This window comes from Monodelphis domestica, chromosome 1 (genome assembly GCF_027887165.1).
Source record: "Monodelphis domestica isolate mMonDom1 chromosome 1, mMonDom1.pri, whole genome shotgun sequence".
NCBI lineage: Eukaryota > Metazoa > Chordata > Mammalia > Didelphimorphia > Didelphidae > Monodelphis > Monodelphis domestica.
In genome coordinates, this window is record NC_077227.1 from 603318860 (window position 1) to 603343000 (window position 24141).

The window sequence follows — 24141 nt, forward strand, 5'->3', positions numbered from 1 at the left end:
TGGAACCTAGCTGTTTGGATTAAATGAATGAACGAATGAATGAAAAGGGATTTATTAAGTATTTATCATGTGCAAAGAATTATATTAAGTGTCAGGAACATGGTATTGTTCGATGTATCTGATTCTGTGACCCATTTTAGATTTTCTTGGTAAAGATACTTAAGTGGTTTGTCATTTCCTTCTCCATTTTTTTTTACATTTTACAGGTGAGGAAACTGAGGCAAATAGTGGAAAGTAACTTATCCAGGGTCACATAGTAAATGACTAAGGCCAGATTTGAACTCAGGAAAATGAGTCTTCCTGATTCCAAGTCTGGAGCTCTTTTCCACTGCTCTACCTAGTTGCTCGGTGTCATGAATACAAAAAGAAAAACATGACAGTCTGACAGGTCATCTCCCACTTCTATGTAGATATATGTAGATATATTCCCCTTACTTGAAGTATGCTTTAAGAGCTTGCATTCTAATAGGAGAGACAACAATTTTCTGGGTGGTTTTAGTTTCGTCAGATAGAAGTCTCATTCTTAGGACACAAGAGAAAATTGTATAGTAACGTGTCTTCTTTACTGTCATTTCCATTGGCAAAATCAAATCTGTTTCTGATTCTGAACCATTTAACAATGGCAAGGTCTTTAGAGCTAAGAACTTGGATCTCATCCCACAACATAGTATACTATGCTGCTTCTCAAAGAGCTGGTCAATAGAGGTCTTCATATAACCCATATCCAAATAGCATCCTTTCTCTATAATGGCCAAAGTGCTTTCATAAAGTTGCTCTCACATTCTTAAATGACCAAAACATCTAGCAAACGATACTGATGCTAGTTGAAATTTACAGAGTGCTTTAAAGTTTGCAAAGAGAATTACCTACATTACTTTATTTGATCTTCGTGAAAGTCCTGTGAGGTAATTGATATTGGTATAATTAACTTCATTTTAATGATAAGGAAATAAAAGCTCAGAAAATTTAGATGATTGCCCATGATTACCCAACTGGCAGGTGCTAGAGGCTAGACTCCAAACCTGGCATCTTTTGGTTTCATATCCAGTGTGCTTTCCACCATGTTCTGCTATGTTGCCTTATAAAAAATTAACATTTTCCTTCCTTGCCTTCCTTCATATTTTCCTTCTGACCTTTTAAATATAGAATCATAGGGGCTAGAGCTGAAAGGGATCTGAAAGCGAAAAGTATCATCCCTTCATTTTATAGATGAAGGAAATGAATTTCAGCCTGGAAAGGAACTATCCAAAGTTACAGTTGGCAGAGGGATGTCATGTAATCCAGCTCTCCTAATTTCCAAACCAGTTCTTTTCACTATATTATGATTGATATTGTCATTTTAATTTAGAGATTATATATACCTACATGCACATGTGCACATATGTACATACACATCCACTTTTACATTTATAGGCATATAAACACATAGGGTGTATACATACCAGTATACATGACTATATACCATATACATATATATAAATATGAATACATGTGCCTATGTACACAAATACCTTGATATATATGTCTATCATTTATTTTTTCTACCTATCTATATCTATCTTTCCATCTACCTGCCTCTATCGTTCTTTCTATTTATCTATATATCTTTCTCTGTACCTATTTATAGATAGATACCTATGTATCTATTGTTCTATCTACCTATCTATATCTATCTATCTGCCTATTTTTATTTCTATCTACACATATATAGAGCTTTTTCTTTCTATGTACCTGTTTATCTATGGATCTCTCTCTCTCTCTCTCTCTCTCTCTCTCTCTTTCTCTCTCTCTAGCTGCCTATCTAAATCTATTTTTCTATTTAAATCTATTTATCTACCAACTGATCAATGAATCTTCTATCTACCTATCCACATCTCTGTATCCACCCATCTATATTTTATTGTCTATTTGTTCTTGTACCTTTACTGTTTCCAATATCCAATGGATCTGGGATCTCTTTGGTGTGGGTACTCCTTCATTTTAATAATGCTTACATGTATATGTCATATCCCTAATAGAATGCAAGCTCTTTGAGATCATATTCTATTTTATTTTTGTATGTGTATCCCTAGTATTGTTTTTTGCATGGGGTAGATGCTTAATAAATTGAATTGAAGTTTAATTATTCACTAGACTCTACTTTCTAAAACAGGAAAGTGGTTTTCTGGGTGATCCATAAGACCCTGCTTAATTAAGGCTTGATTGCATCTTTCCAATTTTAAAGGTCACTAGTTTTAAAGCCATATATGCCTATTTCTGGTTATCCTAACTTCTTGAGCACCGACAATATGCTCCATTAATCCCTCCACAAAAAGGATCAGACTTGGATTCTGGCCAGGTGCTTTTGAAAAGCATTCCTCCAAATTAAAGGATGCTATATTTCCAAAGAAGCACAGAATGAAAGAAAAACTATTTTAATTCTTGACTCTAGAAGAATCTGACCACCCCAACAGGAGTACTGTCTCTTTAGGGTTCTCCCCCTCAAATCAGCAGAGAATGATGTTCATCTACTTTCCTTATTAACAAATGCAATTGTGCCCTACAATCTAAACTGCAATCTCTTGCTCTCTCTTTCCAGAGGAAGGGAGAACAGCTACTTGTCATTCTCTTTAGACTATCCCATCATTTATTTTATTGACCCTAAGTGGAGTAATTCCTGTAATTCATCAAGATGAATTGAGAAGGCCAACCCCATGTCTCTAAGAACTTATCATTCAAACCCAGAAAAATAAATTGGAGACCTACTTGTGCAAGATGTGTGTGTGTGAGTGTGTGCTCTCCTAAACATGTGTGTGGTATGGGGTTACAGATATGAGTCAATCTTGTTGTCACATAGATCAGGGTTCAAGTTCTATCATTGATGTATTAGTTTTGTAACTGTGTGAAAAGTACTTAGCTCTTTTAGATGTGATGACATTCCAGTTCCTAAATGTTCCAGGCACTGGGCTAAGTGTTGGGGATAGAAATACAATTTAGTCCCTGCAAAGTCTAAGAGAGAATATAATCCATCTAGTTTAAAAGGGTAGGGATATTCATCATTTACAGAATTCTAAAAAAATGAAGAGTAAGTCCACTGTAGTTTGGCATGATAAAAAACAGAACAAAACAGGATTTGGTATCAAAGGTCCTGAGTTTAGATCCTTGGATACAAGGGCAACGGATTTGTCTGTAAGTTAAAATTCCCTCATAGATTAAAATAGAAGGGTTGGACTAACTGATCTCTAAGGCAACCGATAGTTCAAAACTCCTATGAAATCAGTTCCAGGACTTGGAGCTCTTTAGAAGAACTACAGTTATTAGCCTTTTCTCTTGGGTGCGAATTTTCAGCTCTTTAGTCATCTTTATGGTTCTCTCTCTACCCCCAAAGAAATCCCCAACCGGCATGACTTCAGCAGCTAGGAAGGACACGTGTCCCACTCTCCCCCAGGAGATTTCTAGCATCTCTTTTCTCTCAGATTCCTAAAGAATGTGCCGGTGGCTCTCAGAGGCATTCCTTGCAGAAGCAGCCCTTCTCTTTCCGAGGGAGACAAAGAGGGAAGGAGCCTTTCAGCTCCCTTTGAAGCCAGTGCAGGCTGCAATACGGTCCCGTTTGCACCTCCCCCCATCCAGGAAAGGGCCTGGGGACTCAGCCAGTAATTTGGCAGGCAGAGGCACATACTGGTGCGGTCCTCTTCCCTACTCACCGCCTGCCCCCCCCCCCCAAATCACCCCCAGCCAAATTACAACTGCAGGACTGGCATAGGCTTTGCTGGGTATTTGAGTGGGAGGGATGGAATCAGAGCCAAACCAAGCCACTTAGGTGTAGCTCATAAGCCCTCGGAGCAGCAGCAGCCTCTGCATCTGGGACAGCAACAGCTGGAGCAGCCGCCGCAGCAGCAGCAGCCCCAGGACCTTGACCACGGAGCAGGGAGTAGGAAGAGGACCGAACTGCAGTCTGATGATGCCTCCTAGTCTTCAACGCAATTAACAAGCACTTTGAATTCTCCAAAGCTGCTGGATTCCAATTAGAGGCCGGACTTTTGAGGCAGTTTTTGGGATAAACACAATTAAGGCAACCTTGAGGGAAGGTAGGGAAAAAAGAAGCACTTTTCTTCCCTGGAAGAAACGTACAAATTAGCAAGATGATCTCGGGAACTCAGTGTGCCTTAGTCTTTCTCTTGTCTTTCATTGCCTGTCAAGGATCTCCGGCATCTCAGGTAAGAAGTTTTTCCGTGGATTATGCCACCTGGAGGGTTTCATGGCTGAAAATCTGGGTCCTCCTACCTTTCACAGGTGGGAGATGCTGCCTCCAGAGGCACGAGCCTTGGGCTTTTTTTTATATACCACATTGGTGCTCTGGTTGGGGGCTGAGATTAACTTAGACTTTTGTCTTTTTCAAGTATATGTCTGATTCTCATGTGGCACACAGGTCTTGCCTACAGGTGGGTAGAACCATTTGCCAACTAGTAATTGATCCACCCCATGAAGAAAGTGACTTTGAAAATGTTCTCACAAGCATAGAAAGGTACATACAGACATAATGGTTTCTGGGAGATTTATAAATCATTGTCCTTTGCAGTGTTTCATCCGGAATCATGTTCTCTTCTTAAACCTGAAATATTCTCTACCTTGGACAGATGCTTGTTTCCCACCTAATAACTGAATACTCCTACTGAATGATTTCCTACACCTCCACCCCGAAATAATTCCCCCCTCACTTGTGAGTGGCAGCATGGTATTAAAGGACAGGGAACTTCAAGCCAAGAAAATCTGGAAGTCCCATCTATGATATTGTCTGTGTGACCTTGAGTAAGTCACTTAACATCTCAGTGCTCTTGGTCAATTTCTCTAAGACTAAAAATTGCAGAAGAGGAGTGACCTGTACTAGTAGAAGGACTTTTCCTATGGAAGAGATCCTTATTCCAGGAAAACACAGTTCTAGTTCCTATTACCTCTCCAAAGTAGCATCTTGTCTCTCTATTTGTAGCACTTCCAGGAGAATCAGAGAGAGGTGACTAACATTTTCTATAGGGACAGTTGGAATTTAGGTCTATATTTTATTTCCCATAGGGAAAAAAGACAGCTTGCCTTTTTGATTTTTTAATCTGGTTGCTCTTGATCTTTGAAAGAATTCCAAATGGTTATGCCATATTTAAAAAGAGATATTTTCTCCTTTTTTTTTTTTGCTAACTCTTGGTTTAACAGTTGTGAAGTGGGTTTCCCAGGGTAGAATAAGGACACAACTTCCTTAGATGCTATCGAAAATAGGGATAGTAGGAAGGAAGGTAAGAACAACTCTGGGAAACTAAAGAACTTTATGTGGTGAGCCCTATAACTGTGGACATTAGTGAATTTGGGAGAGTGGTGTCTAATGTGCTGGTTTTAATACTAAGGATATTAATGTCTCATCTGTCATTGCTTTGCCAAAATTTTCTATATTTTGGACTGGATCTACTGAGTAAATGATCTATTGGCCAAGACCAAGTCTGGTGTTTGACAGATACATCAACATCTTTGAAACACTTAGAGATGATGAGTGCCTAAAAGAAGGGCAACTTACTCAAATCACCACTTTCCCCAGGGAATTACTAAATAGGATCACAGAATTTCAGAGCTAGATAGGACCTCAGTGGTCTCATTTGTGACTTCATTTTGTTCATTTTATCTCTCTTTTAACTCTTCTCCAACTTTACAGGGAATAAAAAAGTCATCAGCAAACATTTATTAAATGCCCACTATGTGCTGAACTCTACAAACAAAACTAGTGTAATAATGAAAAAAATATCTCGTAGCAGCAGTTAGGACTTGAAACCTGGGTACTTGGTTTCCAATCCTGGCTCTGTTACTGTTACTTGCCATTTGACCCTGTGTAAGTAATTTTCCTTCTATAAAAGGGGTATGATAGTACATGCACTACTTATGTCAGAGTTGTTATGGGAAAAGTGCTATGGAAATTTGAAGGAAGAGAGGTGAACCAGAAGTTGCTGCTTGGCTGCAAATCCTAGGCACACTTTATCAGATCATACTGGCAAGATGGTCTGAGAAACTCAGAATGAGCTCCAGAAAGGATTAGTCTTCAAGTAGTCAGTCCTTCCTTCCTTCCTTCCTTCCTTCCTTCCTTCCTTCCTTCCTTCCTTCCTTCCTTCCTTCCTTCCTTCCTTCCTTCCTTCCTTCCTTCCTTCCTTCCTTCCTTCCTTCCTTCCTTCCTTCCTTTCTTCCCCCTTTCCTTCCTTGTCCCTTACTAGTAACAACTTTAAGACACAAGGGCAAAAGTTAGGTAATCAGGGTTAATTTACTTGCCCAGGAACACACAGATAAGAAATATATGGGGCCTTATTTGAATCCAGAACCTCCTGACTCAAAATCTGGTGCCCAATAGACTGTGTCATTTAGATGCCCCAAGTAGTTATCTATTCAACCTAAAAAGCTCCTTTATTTAACCCAGTTAGCAACTTGAGGGCAAGGAGTTGATTTGTTTTTGTCTTTGAGAGGCAGAATATACAGGTTTGAGATCCAGCCTTGCAGTCAAGAAGACCTGAGTTCAAGTCCTTCTTCTGACATTTATGCACTAGTTGTGAGATCCTGGAATAAGACACTCAACCTTCCAGTGCTCTAGGAGTCTTTCTGAATGGCAAGGAAGGTGCTGACCTGCATTGACAGAGGGAATCCTATCACCTGGGAATTCTCCAAATGAATTGTCATAGTTCCAGGCTTTATCCCCATTTCATGTCCAGTGCTTGATACATAGTAAGCATTTAATTGATGTTTCTTGATTGAGTTCCTACAATTTATGAGGCATTTTGGGGACATAAGAGAAACAAAAAGTTGCTGCAGTGATCCTAATGGACCATTCTCCACTGAAGACAATTAGGTCATTATAATATATAATTATAGGGGAGGAAGAGGAAGACTATGGCAGCAATCTGGATAATTAATTTTCTATCATCTGAGAATAGATGACCATGGCTTATAGACATGTCTCAATTAAGTCATATTTCAGAATTAATTTATGCACAGGTATGTGACTTTTGGGGAAAAGCCTTATAGAGATTCATCAACAATGCATCTAATAAAAATGAATAGTGTTGAATGACTGCTAGGAGGACCTTTTCTTTTTTATGGGAGAGTTGTTGACTGAGATAGGGAATAGGGGGAGCGTAAGGAAGAAGAATTGTTATTTACAAAAGTGGAAAATTCCATCCATTTCCTCATCCCCCTACCACCCTTTCCCAAGTGTTTTTAGATTTGAGAGCATTTTCAAGTTGATCTAGGTCAGACCTTAATAATTAAACTGTAGAGATGTTGTTTGCTGGAGAAGATACAATGGTCTGAAAAAGTGACTTCAGGAAGGTTAAAGTGACTTGGCTTTGTGTTAATAGTAGGATTTGGACCCAGAGCTTCCAAACTATGTTGCATTTCACTAGGCTATTTTCCACTGACCTGCAATTCTGGTTCTTATTCTTTGGAGATTAATGATATTTTACTTTGCAGTCATATAGCATCACTGGGAAAATATTGATATTAGAAGTTATGACTTTTTGTAAAAATTTTGGCAGCTCAGGATTATAAAAAGGCACATGGAATTTCCTAAATGCAACCTAGCCTGCTCCCTTCCTCCCATTCCATTTAAGAATTAGTTTGTTGTTCAACTCCTGCACCCATTCAATAGATATGCATTGATATATTAGCTTAAAAATGTTGGTAAATGATAATAACAATAATAGCAAGCACTTAAAAAATCTCCTACTATGTGCCTGGCCCTGTGCTAACCACTTTACAAATATCTCATTTGGTCCTCAAAACAACCCTGGGAAATAGATATTATTATTGTTATTTCCATTTTACAGATCAGGAAACTGAGGTAAATAGAGGTTAAGTGACTTGCCTAAGGTCACATAGCTAGAAAATATCTGAAATTGGATATGAACTCAGGTCGTCTTAAGTCCGGTCTTAGTGCTTTATTGACTGTCTCACCTAATTCCCAATGATTAATTGCTCACATACATATCAGTATCTGGGCAACTGTGCTTTGCATCTATTTGATTTTCCTGTGTGAATGGTTAGACTGTCTCTTTCTAAGTGGCCATGGATTTCATCAAGGTGGCCCATTAATATTATGGGGCTTGATTCAGTAGCACAGTGAGCTTCCTCCTCAATAGAGGATAACTTGTCCATTGGTACTCTACAAAAAAAAATGCTCCATTCCAGTGAAAAATACCTTTAGTGAGCATGAGTCTCCCTTCTGTGCTGTACCTACATTCCCTTCTCTCAAAGAATCTGAAATGAGCCCGTTATCACTCTAAGTGCTTGTGATTAGAGAAAATATTGCTCCCATGAAGAAACCATAGGAAAATGTGTTCTTAGAGGAAAGAAACTGACCCCAAGCAGGACAATGGGAAGCACCCACTCCGTTTTCAGTGTTTGCTCCTAGAATGATCTGATTATAGTCAGTGTCCCTGTATCTTTGTCTTCATTGGTCTCCTAACTCTTTACCTCCCTCTTTCAGCATTTCCTACATCTCTCCACCCCAATCCATCTTTCAACTCTCAACCACTCCCAATTTATTCTTTATCTTTTTGGCTCAGTTGTAAAACTATAAGTTGGCCAGTTGTTCTCTAGCTGATGGAGAAGCACGGCTGTAAGATCTGCTTGTTTGTCCATGATCCAATTCTCCGTACGAGTACACAAGTAATAACACTGCTTTAGTGAAGCCAGGAAAATGTAGAGGACTGAATACTTTACCACATGGGAGAAATCTTTTTGAAGAAGAACTCTTAAAGTTATGTGCTATGCTGTCAAGTTAAATGCTTTTGTTTTTTAAAATAATCAAACAATAAATAAGGTGGGATCTTATGTTATTTTCACTTTTCAATCAGTTGTTTGACTGTAAAGATGTGTGCTGTCTATTAGAATTGCCTGCCCATGTTCCTTTCTCAAACATTTGTTAATGATTTGTTTGATATATATGCAAATCATTCTTGAATTTCATCAAATAAGAAAGTAGGTTACTGGTTACTTCACTTTTTAGGTTATTAATTCCACCTATAATTTTTTCAATTGTTTGGTGTTTTTTCTTCCATCAGACATTTTTAGTTGCATCTCTCATTAGTTCTTCGAAAATCGCATCAATTCCTGGAGAGTTTCTTCTGTTTTAATTTTATCTGATCCAGCTGTTTTTTACTTTGTCTTCAGCCATTATAAAAAGACATCAGTAATAAAAACATATTGTTATGGAAGCATTACTCTCCTTAAAATGCATTTTTTATTTTTCTTTTTCATCTCTAAGTGCTCTTGGGGTAATCTGACTTAGGTGAGTTTTTGACTCTGCTATCCTATTCACTGGCTTGTGAGGTATATATACTCCTGGTAATCCTTTCCTAAAACATTTCACAAAAGTTATTTTTCTAGTCTTTTTTTCCATTGGGGAAAAGAGCAAGTGTTTGTTGGTTCAAGTGATTTCTGAGGTATTCTTGCCTACTTGTGGTGGCAATTGCTTTGCGTTGGCTAAACTGCAGGAAACATAATCAGGCAATTGTCTTTTGCTTTATTCATTTCCAGTTATTGGGCATCAGTAGCTTTCTTTCTTCACACTGTAGTGAAAATAGTTTGTGCATTTGGGGTGATTTGGGGGCTAGTGAGAAGAGGGCAATAGAAAAGGGGATAGGGAAATTTGTGAATTTAATATTCTGAAGGATGAATGTCCACTTGTTCCTTAAATTGGTGGTAGCAGCTAATTACCAAGGAGCAACCATGGGAAATTTCCTCAGAGGCTTTCTGTTTGGGGGCTGACTTGGGTTTGTTTCATAAAAGTGGTGACAAGGAGAAATAATAATTAAGCTCACTTTTCTTCCGAATCAAGAAGTGGTTCTTATTAGGGAGCTGGGATTAATTATCTTTGTGGGACTTCATTAACTCTTCTGTTGTTCACTCTGTTCTCTATCTTAAGTCTTTGCTATTCATTCCCTCTTGCCCCCAGATACCTGTGTTTCTTATCTCAGAGCTGTAACTAGGAAATGTATAATACTTCATTCAAGGAGGAGGCTGGTTCTAGAGTAGGAGTGAGGGCTAGGAGCCAGGGCCGTGGGAAGGGTGATGTGGAGTAGGAAGTGTGCCCCAGACAGGTTTTGTTAGCATTCTAGGTCTAAGCACTAGTTTCTTACCTTTATTATGGTTTTCTCAACTTTATCTCAATCCCATTTTTCATAATTCCAGCTGAAAGAAAAAAAAGCAATTGACAGTAAAGAAGTGGGGAAAGACAAGTGTCATTAAATAAGTAGTTCAAGGGATCCCCACTATTCTAGTCCTTTTGAGTCACTGCTTCTTAGTCAGTGGGGAAAGTTTTAGATAAATCATGGAGAGAGAACTAAGTCAGACACTAATATAGAGTAAAGGACCTAGGTTGCTGCTGAGGATTTTAGGTCTAGGGGAAAATATTCAGAGCCTTTCAGTGCTTTGGGCAAATAACAAGTCTCAGAGTTCTCCATCTATTGCGTTGTCACAGATTTTTAGACTCTACTTTATAAACCATAGTAATAATTCACAGTATATAGTGATCAAAGTATACAGAGTAGATCTGACATATCTATTGATTATCATTGATTTTGAAAATAGATTTTATTGGTTTTTTTTAATCACCTATGTTTCCCACTCTCTATCCCCAGGGAGCTATCCCTTATAACAAAGAACAAAACAAGAAAAAAAGAAAATAGGAAGGAATCACTTTAAATTGGTAATAACACTTTAGGATGGAAGAATTTTTCAGTTGACTTTCCTTTGTAACATAAGAGGCATGTAGGTAATATCAGAACACTAAAGCTGTATGCATGGAAGACTGAAGAGGAGGAAAGGAAGTAAATATGTGAGCACTGTAGATAAAAACTTGCCTAATTTACATTTACACCTCTCAGGACCTCTTCTTTTCTAGCTCTGAAGCAATCTGAATACTTTGAGATTGCATTCAAGGGGTTATGCTTTATGATCCACATTGGTATCTTTCCTCTCTACCTGATCAGATTAGCAAATTGGATGATTTCTATTTTAACTGGAGAATGATCCCTTTGCTTAAACTTCCTCAGTCCTCTTTAGATCAAAGGAAATTCTTGGAGAAAGAAAGAAAGAAAGAAAGAAAGAAAGAAAGAAAGAAAGAAAGAAAGAAAGAAAGAAAGAAAGAAAGAAAGAAAGAAAGAAAGAAAGAAAGAAAGAAAGAAAGAAAGAAAGAAAGAAAGAAAGAAAGAAAGAAAGAAGGAAGGAAGGAAGGAAGGAAGGAAGGAAGGAAGGAAGGAAGGAAGGAAGGAAGGAAGGAAGGAAGGAAGGAAGGAAGGAAGAAACAAAAAGAAAAGCAGGAAGGGAGGGAGGAAAGAAGGAAGGAAGGAGGAACAAAAAGAGGGAGGAAAGGAAGGAGGGAAAGGAAGAAAAGTATTTATTAAGCACTTACTATGTGCTATGTACTATTCTAAGGAGTAGGGATACAAATATAAGTAAAAAAGAGATGGTCTGGGCCATTCACTATTTAGAAAATGGGGCTGCCAGGTGAAGCTATCTTCAGGTGCTGGTAAAGAGTTGGAAAAGTCTGGAAAGTGAGTGGAACTAAAGACCAAGTAAAGTTAAATAATTTTCCTGGTGCTCAGATGGTCCAGAGCAGAGGTGGATATGACCCAAATTCCATATTCTTTCTGTCAAGAAGACACCTAGAGCCTCTTTCTAGAACCTGTCCTAACCCTTACCTTTCAAAATAAATCCCCACTTTTCTGCAATAGCCTCTTGACCTAGCTATTATGTGGTGGGCTCTGGGTGAAGGTTCTGTGAGCAAAGCTTAGTTCTCTAACAAAGAGTTTACTATAGATGAAATGGCATTCCAGGAATTAAAAATCCTTGCCATCCAGGAGGGCCCCCACCCTCAACCAGGTGCTGTATGCCATAACACATTTTTTCCTGATGAAAACTTATCAAAGGAGCAGAGATACAGATGAAATCTTTAAAAAAAAATTTAAAAGCCTCTTGCAATGGAATAGAATTCCTTATCTCAGGCCCAGGATTCTGGAACTGGTATGAGCAGTTTTTGAAAAGCAGGCATTTGAAAATGAAGGGCTATGCTTGGTAAACAAATACAAGTCCATGAAGAGATGAGTAATAGTTGGGTTGATGGAGGTTAGCAGCTGGTATCCCTGAGTAAAGGAATACTAGAAAGAGGGGTCCCCTAGGCATCAGTATGCTAAATGGAGAAAAAAGTATGGGATACCCCCTTTACTCCAAAGGACATGCCTTTCACAAGGGTCCAACTGCTGTCATGGCCCTTTCCCAAACTCACCCACGGCTCCAGCGATATTATTATTAAGGTTCTGGTAATGAAATTGACTGTATAGTGTTCTTGGGTCTCTTTCCCTCACCAACCCCCTCTACCACAATTTCCAGTAATGATACTGATGTTCAGTGCCCTTATTATCTTGAAACCCAGGATAAATTTACATGAATCATTATTACTACTATCTGGCATAGGCTTTTGCCACCTAGGCAGTTGGGTATGTATAGAGGATCCCCAAATTCAAAACTAGTCTAAGACATTTATTAGCCATTTGACCCTGGGCACAGGGTCTGTCTATCTCACCTATAAAATAAGGGCAATGAAAGCATCTCGCTCCCAGGGTCTTTGTAAGGATCAAATAAGATAATATTTATAAAGTACTTAGCACAGTGCTTAGCATATAGTATCCCTTAAATCCTTCCTTCCTTCCTTCCTTCCTTCCTTCCTTCCTTCCTTCCTTCCTTCCTTCCTTCCTTCCTTCCTTCCTTCCTTCCTTCCTTCCTTCCTTCCTTCCTTCCTTCCTCCCTCCCTCCCTCTCTCCCTTTCTTCCTCCATCTCTCCCTCCCTTCCTCACTTTCTTCCTTCTTTTCTTCCTTCCTTCCATCAAATAATATATTGGATGTTAAAATTAGTTGAGAAAATGATAATTTTCACAACACCCCAGAGAGAAAGAGACAACAGGATAGGTAATGTGATACCCATTTTATAGTGATAGAAACAGTCTCAGTGAGAGGAACTGACTTGGTCAAAATCATATTGTCAGTTTGTGGCAGAGTCCAAATGTTTGAGGTTCCCATCTATCACTCTTCCCCATCGCCATTAAATCTTGCCATTATGGAAATAGCCAGGTATGTTGAGCTAGGTTGGCATGGGTTTGAATTCCTCCCCTGACATTTACTAGCTGTGTGACCATGGGCAAGTGACAATTTCTCTGAGTCTCAGTTTCCTCATCTATAAAATAGGGCTAATAATACCTACAGTCCTTACCTGAGACTTGTTAGGAGAAGCAAATGAAATGATCAGTCCACACACATTTATTAAGTACCTACTATGAACCAGGCACTCTCTCCATGATCCAATTTGAGATTTTCTTTGAGTGACTTGCCATTTCCTTCTCTAGTTCATTTTACAAATGAGGAAACTGAAGCAAATAGGGCTACCTGACTTGCCCAGGGAGTAAGTGTCTGACGCTAGATTTGAACTCACAAAGATGAGTCTTCATGATTTCAGGCCCCGTACCACCTCACTGCCCCATTGTATTGCTTAAACATATGTGATACTTTATACATGCTTTTTACATGCCTAAAATAAAGATCATTATGTTTAATTCTAAATTTATGCTTCTTCCAAACTATTTCTGTCAAGGGTACTCCTCCCAGTTTACCCATGTTCACAGCATCACCTTATGTATCCAACCAGTTGCCCAGGCTTTTCATTTTCTCTTCATAACATCTCCTGTACATATCTCTTTCCACTCCTACAAGCACCATGCTGGTCCAGGACCTTATCACCTTCTACCTGGACTATGGCCATAGCCTTTTAACTTGTCTCTCTGCCTCAAAGATGTACCCTCTTCAATCTACTCTGTACACTGCTATCAAAGTGATTTCCCTAAAACACAGATCTGATTTCTTGCACAATAAACTCCAATGGCTTCTTATCTCTTAGGATCAAGCATATATTTCCCTGATATTTAAACCCTTTACACCCTGACTTCAACCTCTCTTTCCAGCTTTATTACACATTTATTGTTTAGTTGTTTTTAGTTGTGTCTGACTCTTTGTGATCTCATTTGGGGTTTTTACCAAGAGGTAAGGATACTGAAATGATTTGCCATTTCCTTCTCCAGCTTATTTTACAGATGTAGAAACTGAGGCAAAGATGGTTAAGGGAACAAAGCTAGTGAGTGTCTGAATCCAGATTTGAACTCAGGTCTTCTTGATTTCAGATTTGGCACTCTATCCACTGTGTGCCCCTTATTACACATTACTCCCCTTAATTAAATCTGTGGTCCAACCAAACTGACCTTCTTACTTTTCCTCATGTGTGGCGTTGCCTCTTGTCTCTCTTTATTAAAAAAATATTATTTTTCATTTTTTTATTTTGATGAAAAACACACTTCCATATTGGTCATTATTCTAAGAGCAAAGTCATACATAACCAAAAACTTTAAATAAAACCATAACTACACTGATGTGAAAGGTGATTCCAACAGTACTTTCTTTGGAGGTGGATGGCATTCACCATCATAAGTCTTTCAGGATTGCCCCAGATCAATATATTGCTGAGAGTAGCCAAGTTTTCACAGATAATCATCATCCGATATTGCTGTTATTGTTCACAATGTTCTCTCAGTTCTGCTTATTTTGCTCTATACCACTTCCTGCAGATCTTTCTAGCTTTTTCTGAAACCATTTTGCCTATCATTTCTTATAGCACAATAGTATTCCATCACTGACATGTACCACAATTTGTTTAGCCATTCCCCAATTGATGGACATGCCCTCAATTTTCAACTCTTTGCCACTAGAAAAGGAGCTTCTATAAATATTTTTGTAAAGAAGGTTTGGGATACAGACATAGTAGTGGTATTACAGGATCAAAGGGTATACACAGTTTTATAGCCCTTTGGGCATAATTCCAAATTGTTCTCAAGAATGATTGGATGAGTTCTCAACTCCACCAACAATGCATTAGTGTCCCAGTTTTGCCACATCCCCTCCAACATTTACCACTTTCCTTTATTGCCACATTGGCCAATCTGTTAGATGTGAGGTGGTACCTCAGCATTGTTTTAATTTGCATTTCTCTAAGAAAGAGTGATTTAGAACATTTCTTCATATGGTTATTGATGGTTTTGATTTCTTCATCTGAAAATTGCTTGTTCATAGTCTTTGACCATTTGTCAATTGGAGAATGATTTGTATTCTTATAAATTTGACTGAGTTCTCTATAAATTTGAGAAACTAGACCTTTATCAGAGACATTTGCTATAAATTTTCCACCTAGTTTATTGTTTCCTTTCTAATCTTGGTTATATTAGCCTCATTTGTACAAAAGTTTTAAATTTAATATAATAAAATTATTCATTTTATATATTATAATACTCTCTATGCAGGTAAACTATTCTGTATTCTCCAATTTCAGTTATGGCATCACTCTTTATCTAAATCATATATTCATTTTGATGTTATCTTGGTATAAAGTGTGAGATATCAGTCTATACCTAGTTTCTGCCATGCTGTTTTCCAATTTTGCCAGCAGTTTTTGTTAAAGAGTGAATTCTTATTCCAAAAGCTGGGATCTTTGGGTTTACCCAACACTAGGTTGCTAAGTTCATTTACCCCTGTATATTGTGTGTCTAATGTATTCTATTAATCTACCATTCTATTTCTTAGCCAATACCAGATTGTTTTGATGATTGCTGCTTGATACTACAGTTTGAGATGTGGTGCTGCTAGGCTACTTTCCTTCTCCCTCTTGTCTCTTTTAAACAGAATTTCTGAGACATTCTTCAATCTTTCTGCATCCCTACTTTCCTTGAAAGTTTAACTTGAGTCCCCTGCTGTAAGGGTCTACCCAAATTCTCCTTCCCTCTCCTAAATTACCTTATATCTGTTGACTTTTATGTTTTCTCCTCTGACAGCATATAAGCTCCAAGAGGGCAGGAAACTCTCCTTTTTTTGTGCTTTCAGTAGTTCCCTCATATAACTGCTCATTTTTTCATTATTTAAATGTTTCCTTTAGTTCCTATGTGCTGGGATATGTCTCTGGGACACAGTAGATACTTAATGAAGTAATATTAAATTATCTCATTTGAGTCTCACAATTCTTCTTTGAGGTAAATACTAAAACCTCCATAAGGAAACTAAGACAGAGAAATATGGAGTAAACCTAGCCAGTGTCAGATGTGGGATTTGAACCTAGGCCCTCCAGACATCCAGGACTAGCACCTTACATCCTCCATGCTGTCCCTCCAAAAGTCACTCAGAAATTCAGCAAAAACGAGAAGTTGAAATTCCTGTTTGTTGCCAAGGCATTTTGTTATTACTGTTATTTCCAGGACTTAATCAGTCACAGATGATCCATAAGACCCCCACCCACTCACTGGTGTCCAGAGAATGTGACTTCTTTCATTTGAACCCCCATATCAATGTCTTGAGAAATTAATTATCTCATGATAAGTTACTTAAATAATATTCCATCAAAGGAAAAACCAAAGCATCTTCAAGCTGGAAGGGGATGTTAGAAGTTGTCTAGGCCATCCTCCCACCTCCTTAAAGCATCCCTGACAGAGTAATTCATCAGACTTCCAGGATCACTAAATCAATCTCTCAGGAATGGAAAGCTTAATAAAAACCACATATCAGTTCCACCAAACTCAGCCAACAAGAACTCTGAACCCCAATTCCATTTTATCTATTGCCAGTGGACATCTCCATTTCCTTTAGGTCCTTTGGTCTGACTCTTTCTATGTCCTAACCCCATTCATTTCCAAATACGACTTCATGAAGACACTGAATCAAAACTATTTGGATGCTAGAGAAGGGGAAGACTGTTTCTTCCTGATCTTCTGAACAGGGGAGAGATTTACCTTATATCAACTCTATCCTGAAAAATTGTACAATTCTTTTTTTTCCTGGCATGATCTATTCTTTAGAAACAGCTGTTGTCATTCACATCCTAATTATGAGCTGGTTCTTGTCTTTTTTTCCAGATTCTTACCCAAATTCTGGCTACATTCTGATCTTCAGTAGAGTTTTCCCACTGGTGTTGAGTTGTGGCAAACAAATAATACTCTTTGCTGATGTGGAAAGACAAGACTAAAAAGCAGCTATTAAAGCTATTTGCAAGAGCACTAGTGAAGAAAACATCATTAGGAGAGTTTGAATAAAAGTCAGATTCTAACAATCCTTTTTAATTGCTTTTGAAATCAAGACATCATCATGATTGAAAAAAAACAACAACCCTCTATTACCAACAGAAAAATATCTTAAAATCCTTAACTCAGCCATCAAGTCTTTCCAACCTACCCTCTCAATTTCTCTTTAGTTACTCTTTTTCATGCCCCTTACAATTCATCCAAACTGCATTGTTTCCAGGTCTCCCAATGTAGCCTGTGCTTTACTGGCATAAGCAGAAAGCTCAGTAAAAGGATTGGCAATATCCCATGGTGTAGGACTCTTCAGGGGAATCCAGAGCAGGAGAGTTGGGAAACTGGAAGGAAAATGAAATTCTGAAGGTACAAAGAGGAATAATTTCAATAAACGGGAAGTGAGGGAGTTGTCTAAAGAGGCTGATGTGGATACACGGGGAACCCATTGATCAACATAGATGTAAAAAGATGTGCTGGAGATAGAAGCAAAGACAAGTAACAGAGGATGAATACAAATGTTCTTACAATCTTGTGAGAAGAGTGTCAGAAACACCAAGGTCCAGAATGAGCTGAGGTCAGGAAGAAAAAGCAAAGGATGAAAAAAGAGGAAAGATGGAGGAAGAATGAAAAAAAGGGATCAGATTAGTGGTGGATAGGAGTAATAATACCTCAAGATTGAGAGAAGGCAGAGTTATTCTATTAAATTTTTATTTTTACATTCATCTACCCTGCCAAGGAGATAAATCTTAAAGTTGGATTATTCTTCCGTTGTTTTTCAGTCACGTCTTTGTGACTCCATTTGGAATTTTCTTGGCAAAATTATTGAAGTGGTTTGTTATTTTCTCCTCCAGCTCATTTGACAGATGAGGAAACTGATAGGGTTAAGTGACTTGCCTAACTTCACACAGCTAATAAGTGTCTGAGGTCAGATTTGAACTCAGGAACATGAGTTTTCTTGAACTCTATCCACTGAGCCACCTAGCTACCTTAAGATTGGAAAGAACAGATTAAACAGAACTAATTGTGAGTTAGTCAGTCAAGGAACATTTATTAAGCACTTAATATATACCAAGTATTATGCCAAGTGCTGGGGATCCAAAGAAAGGCAGAGATATGATTCCTGACCCCAATGAGCATGTAATGGAGTTGATACCTAAGAAAAGAGGGAGATTATAAGAAATAAACTAGCTGCCCTTGATGAATTAAGTTTCTGAGTCAGTTGAACTATATTCCAGGACACTAAAAGAACTAATAGATGTGACTACAGAACCCTTTGAAAGAACTAGCATAATGGCAAAATGGAAGAGCACCCCAAAATTAGAGCACAAATGTGATTTTCTTTTTTATAAGTGATATTTGTAAAGGACTTTAAAGTTTTCAAAGCACTGTATATAGCACATGTCATGTATAGTAGGTAATGCATGTATTGTCATTCCCACTTTCCTGATGAGGAAATGGGCTCAGCAAGGTTAAGAACCTTGACTACAGTCATACTACTAGTAGACTTCAGAGTCAGGTCTTATCTTATTCCAAGTCTAGCAGTCTACCCTATATGCATTGCCTTTCTGCTATCCTAATTTTCAAAAAAAAAGAAGAGAATATAATCTACAAACCATGGGCTATTGAGTATGACTTGGATTGTTGGAAAAATTCCAGAATTAACAGGATAATTTGTGAACATCTAGGAAAAGAAGTGATATTTTCCAGAAATCAGTATAGCTTCCTCAAAAACAGGAAGACCTGTTTTTGCCAGACTAACTCTATTGCTCTTTTTTTCCTTAAAATCCTTACCTTCCATCTTAGAATCAATAGTGGGTATTGGTTCTAAGGCAGAAGACTGGTAAGGGCTAGGCAATGGGGGTTAAGTGACTTGCCTAGGGCTACACAGTTGGGAAGTGTCTGAGGCTAGATTTGAACCCAAGACCTCCCATCTCTAGGTCTTCTGAGGCTAGATTTGAACCCAGGACCTCCCATCTCTAGTTCTAGATTTTATTCCACTGAGCCACCCAGCTGCCCCCTCCATTGCCTTTTTGGATGGAATTTCTAGAGTGAAAGATCTGGACAATACTGAAGATATAGTTAATCTTGATTTTGGCATAATATTTGGCAAGTTTCTAATGCTATTATTGTGGACAAGATTCAACATTGTGGGCTACATGAATAGTTGGATTCAGAACACACCAAACAGCAATAATTAAGAGCTTGACATCAACATAGCCAGTGGAGGGCCTCAGGAATCTCTACTTGGCTTCGTTTTTGTCAACAAATAGGACAAAATCATTGATTGCTTGATTATCACAATTTTGGATGTCTTAAAGATCTGTGTGTGTGTGTGTGTGTGTGTGTGTGTGTGTGTGTGTGTGTGTGTGTGTGTGATAAGTAAGATATTGGGTGAAAGGATTAAAAAACATTAAAAAAAACATTGATGGGCAAGACAATCAAACTGAATCTAAGATTTTATCTAATAGAAATATTTATCTGATCTGACACTTAGGTTGAAAAAAATCAATTTCACAATTATAATAGAAGAAAAACAAACAAACTGGGTTTTTAGTGACCTTCAATATGAGTTAGTAGTGGAGACTTCCCTAGGCGGAAGATAAGAACAATATTCCAGGGACTGTGAAGATGCCTGAAGCAGGTTCTGCGAAGCACTTAGAGCTTTGTCAGCCATGGAAAATGCCAAGGTCATCCCCTGAATCCCAGGCCATCACTAGCCATGCTGACTTTTGTCTTGCCACAAGACTTTGATGATTCTGGAATAGAGAATGAGACTGATGACTTTGTGTAACTCTCCCTCACTAAAACCCAATTGGTGAGCCAGTCAAGACATCACTATTGTGACATCATTGATCCTCTTTGAAAATGAAGGACCATCCAACCAACAACTAACCAACCATCCTTCAGGGCTCAAGTCAAAAACTCTGAAGTGCCCCCATGATGGCCCTTGGGCAGATGCCATCTCTCCCACTAAACTTTATATTTCTCCTATAACAACTTGTCTTTCTACCTTAAATGTCTTTTTGTGATTTTAATAGATTTCCTTTATTTGATGATAAACTAAATATGTCTTATTCATCTCTATGTCTCCCATAGTACTGAACATAGCAACTGGCATCCATCCCAATAAACATTTGTTGAGGAAATGATTGAAAGCAACACATTGTTTTTATTGAGATTAAAGTAATCCAAAGGTTCTTGTTCTGGATTTTGTAAATGTGGGTTTGTTTCATTTTAGCACAGTACTTGGCATATAGGTGGTGTTTAAGAAATGCTTGTTGTCAGAAATCCAAAGATGAAGTGGATGTCATTCTCAGGTGACGATAACCCTTCAGCATTTTAGTAGAGAGCACAATCTACATCGTGGTGCTCTCATCAAATAGACCCCATGTTGGATCTGCCGGTTGTCTCTGACAACTTTCTTCCTTTTCCCTTTTATGAGCTTTTGCTTTGCCACATGGACCTAGTGATAATAATACTCGAACTGCAGCCAGAGGGTCCGGGCTTCAAATCTAGGCTTTGCTGCTCACCATCTGTGACTCAAAATAACAGAATTTCATAGCTGAAAGAGACTTGAGACTAGCTTGCCCAACCCATACCATGCAGGCATCCCCTCTACAACATACCTGTCCTGGGGTCCTCTAGCTTCTGTTTGCAAGCTTCCAATAGGAAGATTTTTATTCATCTGTTTGTTTTTTTTCTGACATGGACCTGAACTTTGTTCATTTGAAGTTTCCTCCCACTGCTCCTAATTCTGTCTACTGGGGCCAAATAGCACAAATCTAATCCTTCTTGCACATATCTTGAAGACAATTATCATGTGCCTCATAACTTCTTTTCTCCCATCTAAACATCTCAAGTTCTTTCCTGCACTCCTCATATGACATTGCCTTAAGTCCATTCACCATCCGAGATGCCTCTCCTCTAGTTTATCAAATGAATGTGACTAGTAGAGAGAAAAGAGATGCTAACAATCAACCAACCAGCATTTTCTAAGTGCTGACTGTGGGCCAAGTACTTGTGCTAAGTGTTGGGGATAAAAGTAAAAGTAAAAGTAAAAGCCATCTCTGCCTTAAGGAGTTTATAGTCTAGCAGAGAGCTTATATTTGATTCAATCAATCTGTCAAGCAACCAAACATTTACTAAAGAGCATCTGTGAAGGCAGCTAAAGTGGTTCAGTGGATTGAGAGCCAGGCATAGAGACCAGAGGTTCTGTGTTCAAATCTATCCTCAGACACTTCCTAGCTGTGTGATCTTGGGCAAGTCATTTACCCCCCATTGTCCAGCCCTTAACCACTCTTCTGCCTTAGAACCAATACATAATATTGATTCTAATATGGAAGGTAAAGGTTAAAAAAAAAAAGATAACCTGTGCTAGGCACAGTGGATTCAAATACAAAGGGGGAAGTAATTCCTATACTTGAAAAGGTCACATTCTAATTATTCCTGAAAAAAAATCTACCTTCCAGTGCTACCAAAGATGGCACTCTCTTTATTGGTTGCCTTGGCACTCCTCTGATTCATTGCCATGGACTTCACTTAAACTCCAACATCTTTTCCAAACTAAGTGCTGATTTTCCATCCTACACTTGGCAAAGACACAGATGAACGAGACACATATTGTATACTTGGACCAAGTGTAAGACTTTACATTTACCCCACCTAATTGTATTTTAACCAGAGCTCCAACCCTTTTAAAATCCCTTTGGATCTTGACTTCATTATCTAGTTTATTGACTATGCCTCCCTACTTTCTGTCATCAGCAAATTTTATAAATGCGTCATTTATATTTCTATACTTCTAAAATATATTAAGCAATATAGAGCAAGTGCAGATCCCTGGGACCTCAATCCTAGTTACTAAGTTCATCTTGAGCCACTTAAACCTCTATCTCTGGGCCTCAGGAAGGACACTGTCCAAGTCTAAAGTCATTGTGTTGGGGGCAGCTAGGTAGCTCAGTAGATAAAGAAGCAGGCATGGAACTGGAAAGATCTGCATTCAAATCTGACTTCAGACACTTCCTAGCTCTATGACTTGGGCAAGTCACTTAACCCTCATTGCCTAGCCCTTACCACACTTCTGCTTTGGAACCAATACTTAGTATTGATTCTAAGGTAGAAGGTAAGGGTTTAAAATAAAAAGTCTATGAACAATAATACAAAGCAGACTATAATAAGTACAAAAGGGAAGGTCATATAAGAAGGGGTTCAATGCTTATCTGTGCCATGCTTCCTTAAGTAGTACTGAGTTAATAAAACTTGCCTTTTTGGATTTCTGGCTTCCTTTACCAGTCCTTCCTTGTCTTTGCTTCTGGTCAGTCTTTCTATAAGCTCACAACATCCCACTTTTTTATTAATCCCAAACATAGTCTGTTGACCAAGACACAAGATGTCATTATGAACATTTTAGCTAGACCTCAAACTTGAATCCCTGCCTTGTTTATTATAGCCCAATGTGTGAAAAAATGCATAGCAGGAGATTTGAATCTTAGCATTAGGCAGAGTGAAATGTCCCCAGAGACTTAATGGCATCTCTCACATAGGAATTGCCTTAAAGGGAAATTAAACTTTAGGGAAGGTTGTCCTTTTTTCCCTTTTCTACTTACCCCAAAGTCAGCAATGGAAAAAGACAGTCAAAGTCAGTTTTTGCTCAACAGAACCCTTAATAAGATGGTAAAGTAGGCAAAACTCTTTGCAAGTCCTTCCTCATGCAATGAAAAATTGGTAGACCCAAGTCAATGCCTGGTAATTTGGAGCAGTGAAAAGAATACCACATTTGGAAGCAGAGAAGGGCCTATGTTAAGTCTTGGCTTTATTCTTGTCATGTTATTTAATTTCTATTATATCAGTTATCTATTTTCTCCTAAGTAAAATGAGAAGGATAGAATAAATAATCTCCTTGATCCTGGAAAACCAAAGCTCTGGATAATATGTCCTTTCTGGGGAAGATTTGAATGCTAAATCTGTCATGTTATCAATGCTTCTGGTGGCTGTTTCTAATAACTTATGTAATTTAGTGCTAGTATTTACAGTTTAATGACTGGCTTTTTAACCCACCCCCTAAAAAAAGGACTCTGGTCACATTTAAAAATTTATTTTGCATCATTAATATTTTCTTCATCACTTTCTTAAATCTGGACAATCAACAAAACAATAAACCTATCCTTTAATTTAATTTAAAGCATTTAATTTCTGCAGTCTAAATGCTCACACTGAAATTTTAACAATCGGCTGTCTCATCTAGTGCTGGCTCCAACATACCCCTGGTGAATGTCATTTTCTTCAGAAATGAGGCCTGACCCAGATGGAGTGAACTTCTGCTCCTCACTGAGAGGTTCTAACTTTCCTCAAAGGCCAGTTGTGCCTTAGAGGCCCCTGAACATGCCTCCCATGTTCCTAGCCTGAGTGATGCTTAGAAACAGTGCTCTTCTCCCTACCCTTTCTGTAATCTAAGGATATTTAACCTGAAGATTGTGAACTTTGTTTAAAAGAGATTTTTTTTGCTCCTCGATTCCAATACAATTGGTTTCCTTTGCAATCCTATATATTTTATACATTTAAACACATCATTCTGAGAAGGGTTCGTAGGTTTCACCAGACTGGCTGTCAAAGGGGTCCATGACTCAAATAAGGTTAAGAATGCCTGATCTACTGGGAAAAGGCCTGGAGTCAGCATCACATCATTTGTGTTCAGGTCCTAGCTGTGGGCTTTGTTAGCTAGGCAAATTTGGGTTATTCACTTGACTTCCTGGGCATGTCCTCACCTGGAACAGTGAGTAAATGATAGTTGCATTGGCTGCCTCTCAAGACTATAATGAGGGTCAAATGAGGCCATATCTCGATTGTGTGGGCATCCCCTCCCAGTGCCTCATATCAGCTGAAATGGTACACACAGAACCCTACTGCCTTGGAGCAGAACACCTGCTTGCTTCTTACTATTCACCATGGCAAATACTACTCATTTTGAGGCTATGGATCTCTTTTA

The 24141-nt window shown here is 38.4% G+C and overlaps 1 protein-coding gene across 1 annotated transcript in view; it reads left to right on the forward strand.

Moving 5' to 3' along the window:
• Positions 1–3280: 3280 nt before the first annotated feature.
• Positions 3281–24141, forward strand: part of FBLN7 (fibulin 7) — an 85130-nt gene continuing 64269 nt past the window's right edge. Inside the window, exon 1 of the mRNA XM_001382043.5 lies at positions 3281–4196. Within this exon, the coding sequence (XP_001382080.2) occupies positions 4122–4196 (75 nt within the window). The 5' untranslated portion in view covers positions 3281–4121. The remainder of the gene's footprint in view (positions 4197–24141) is intronic.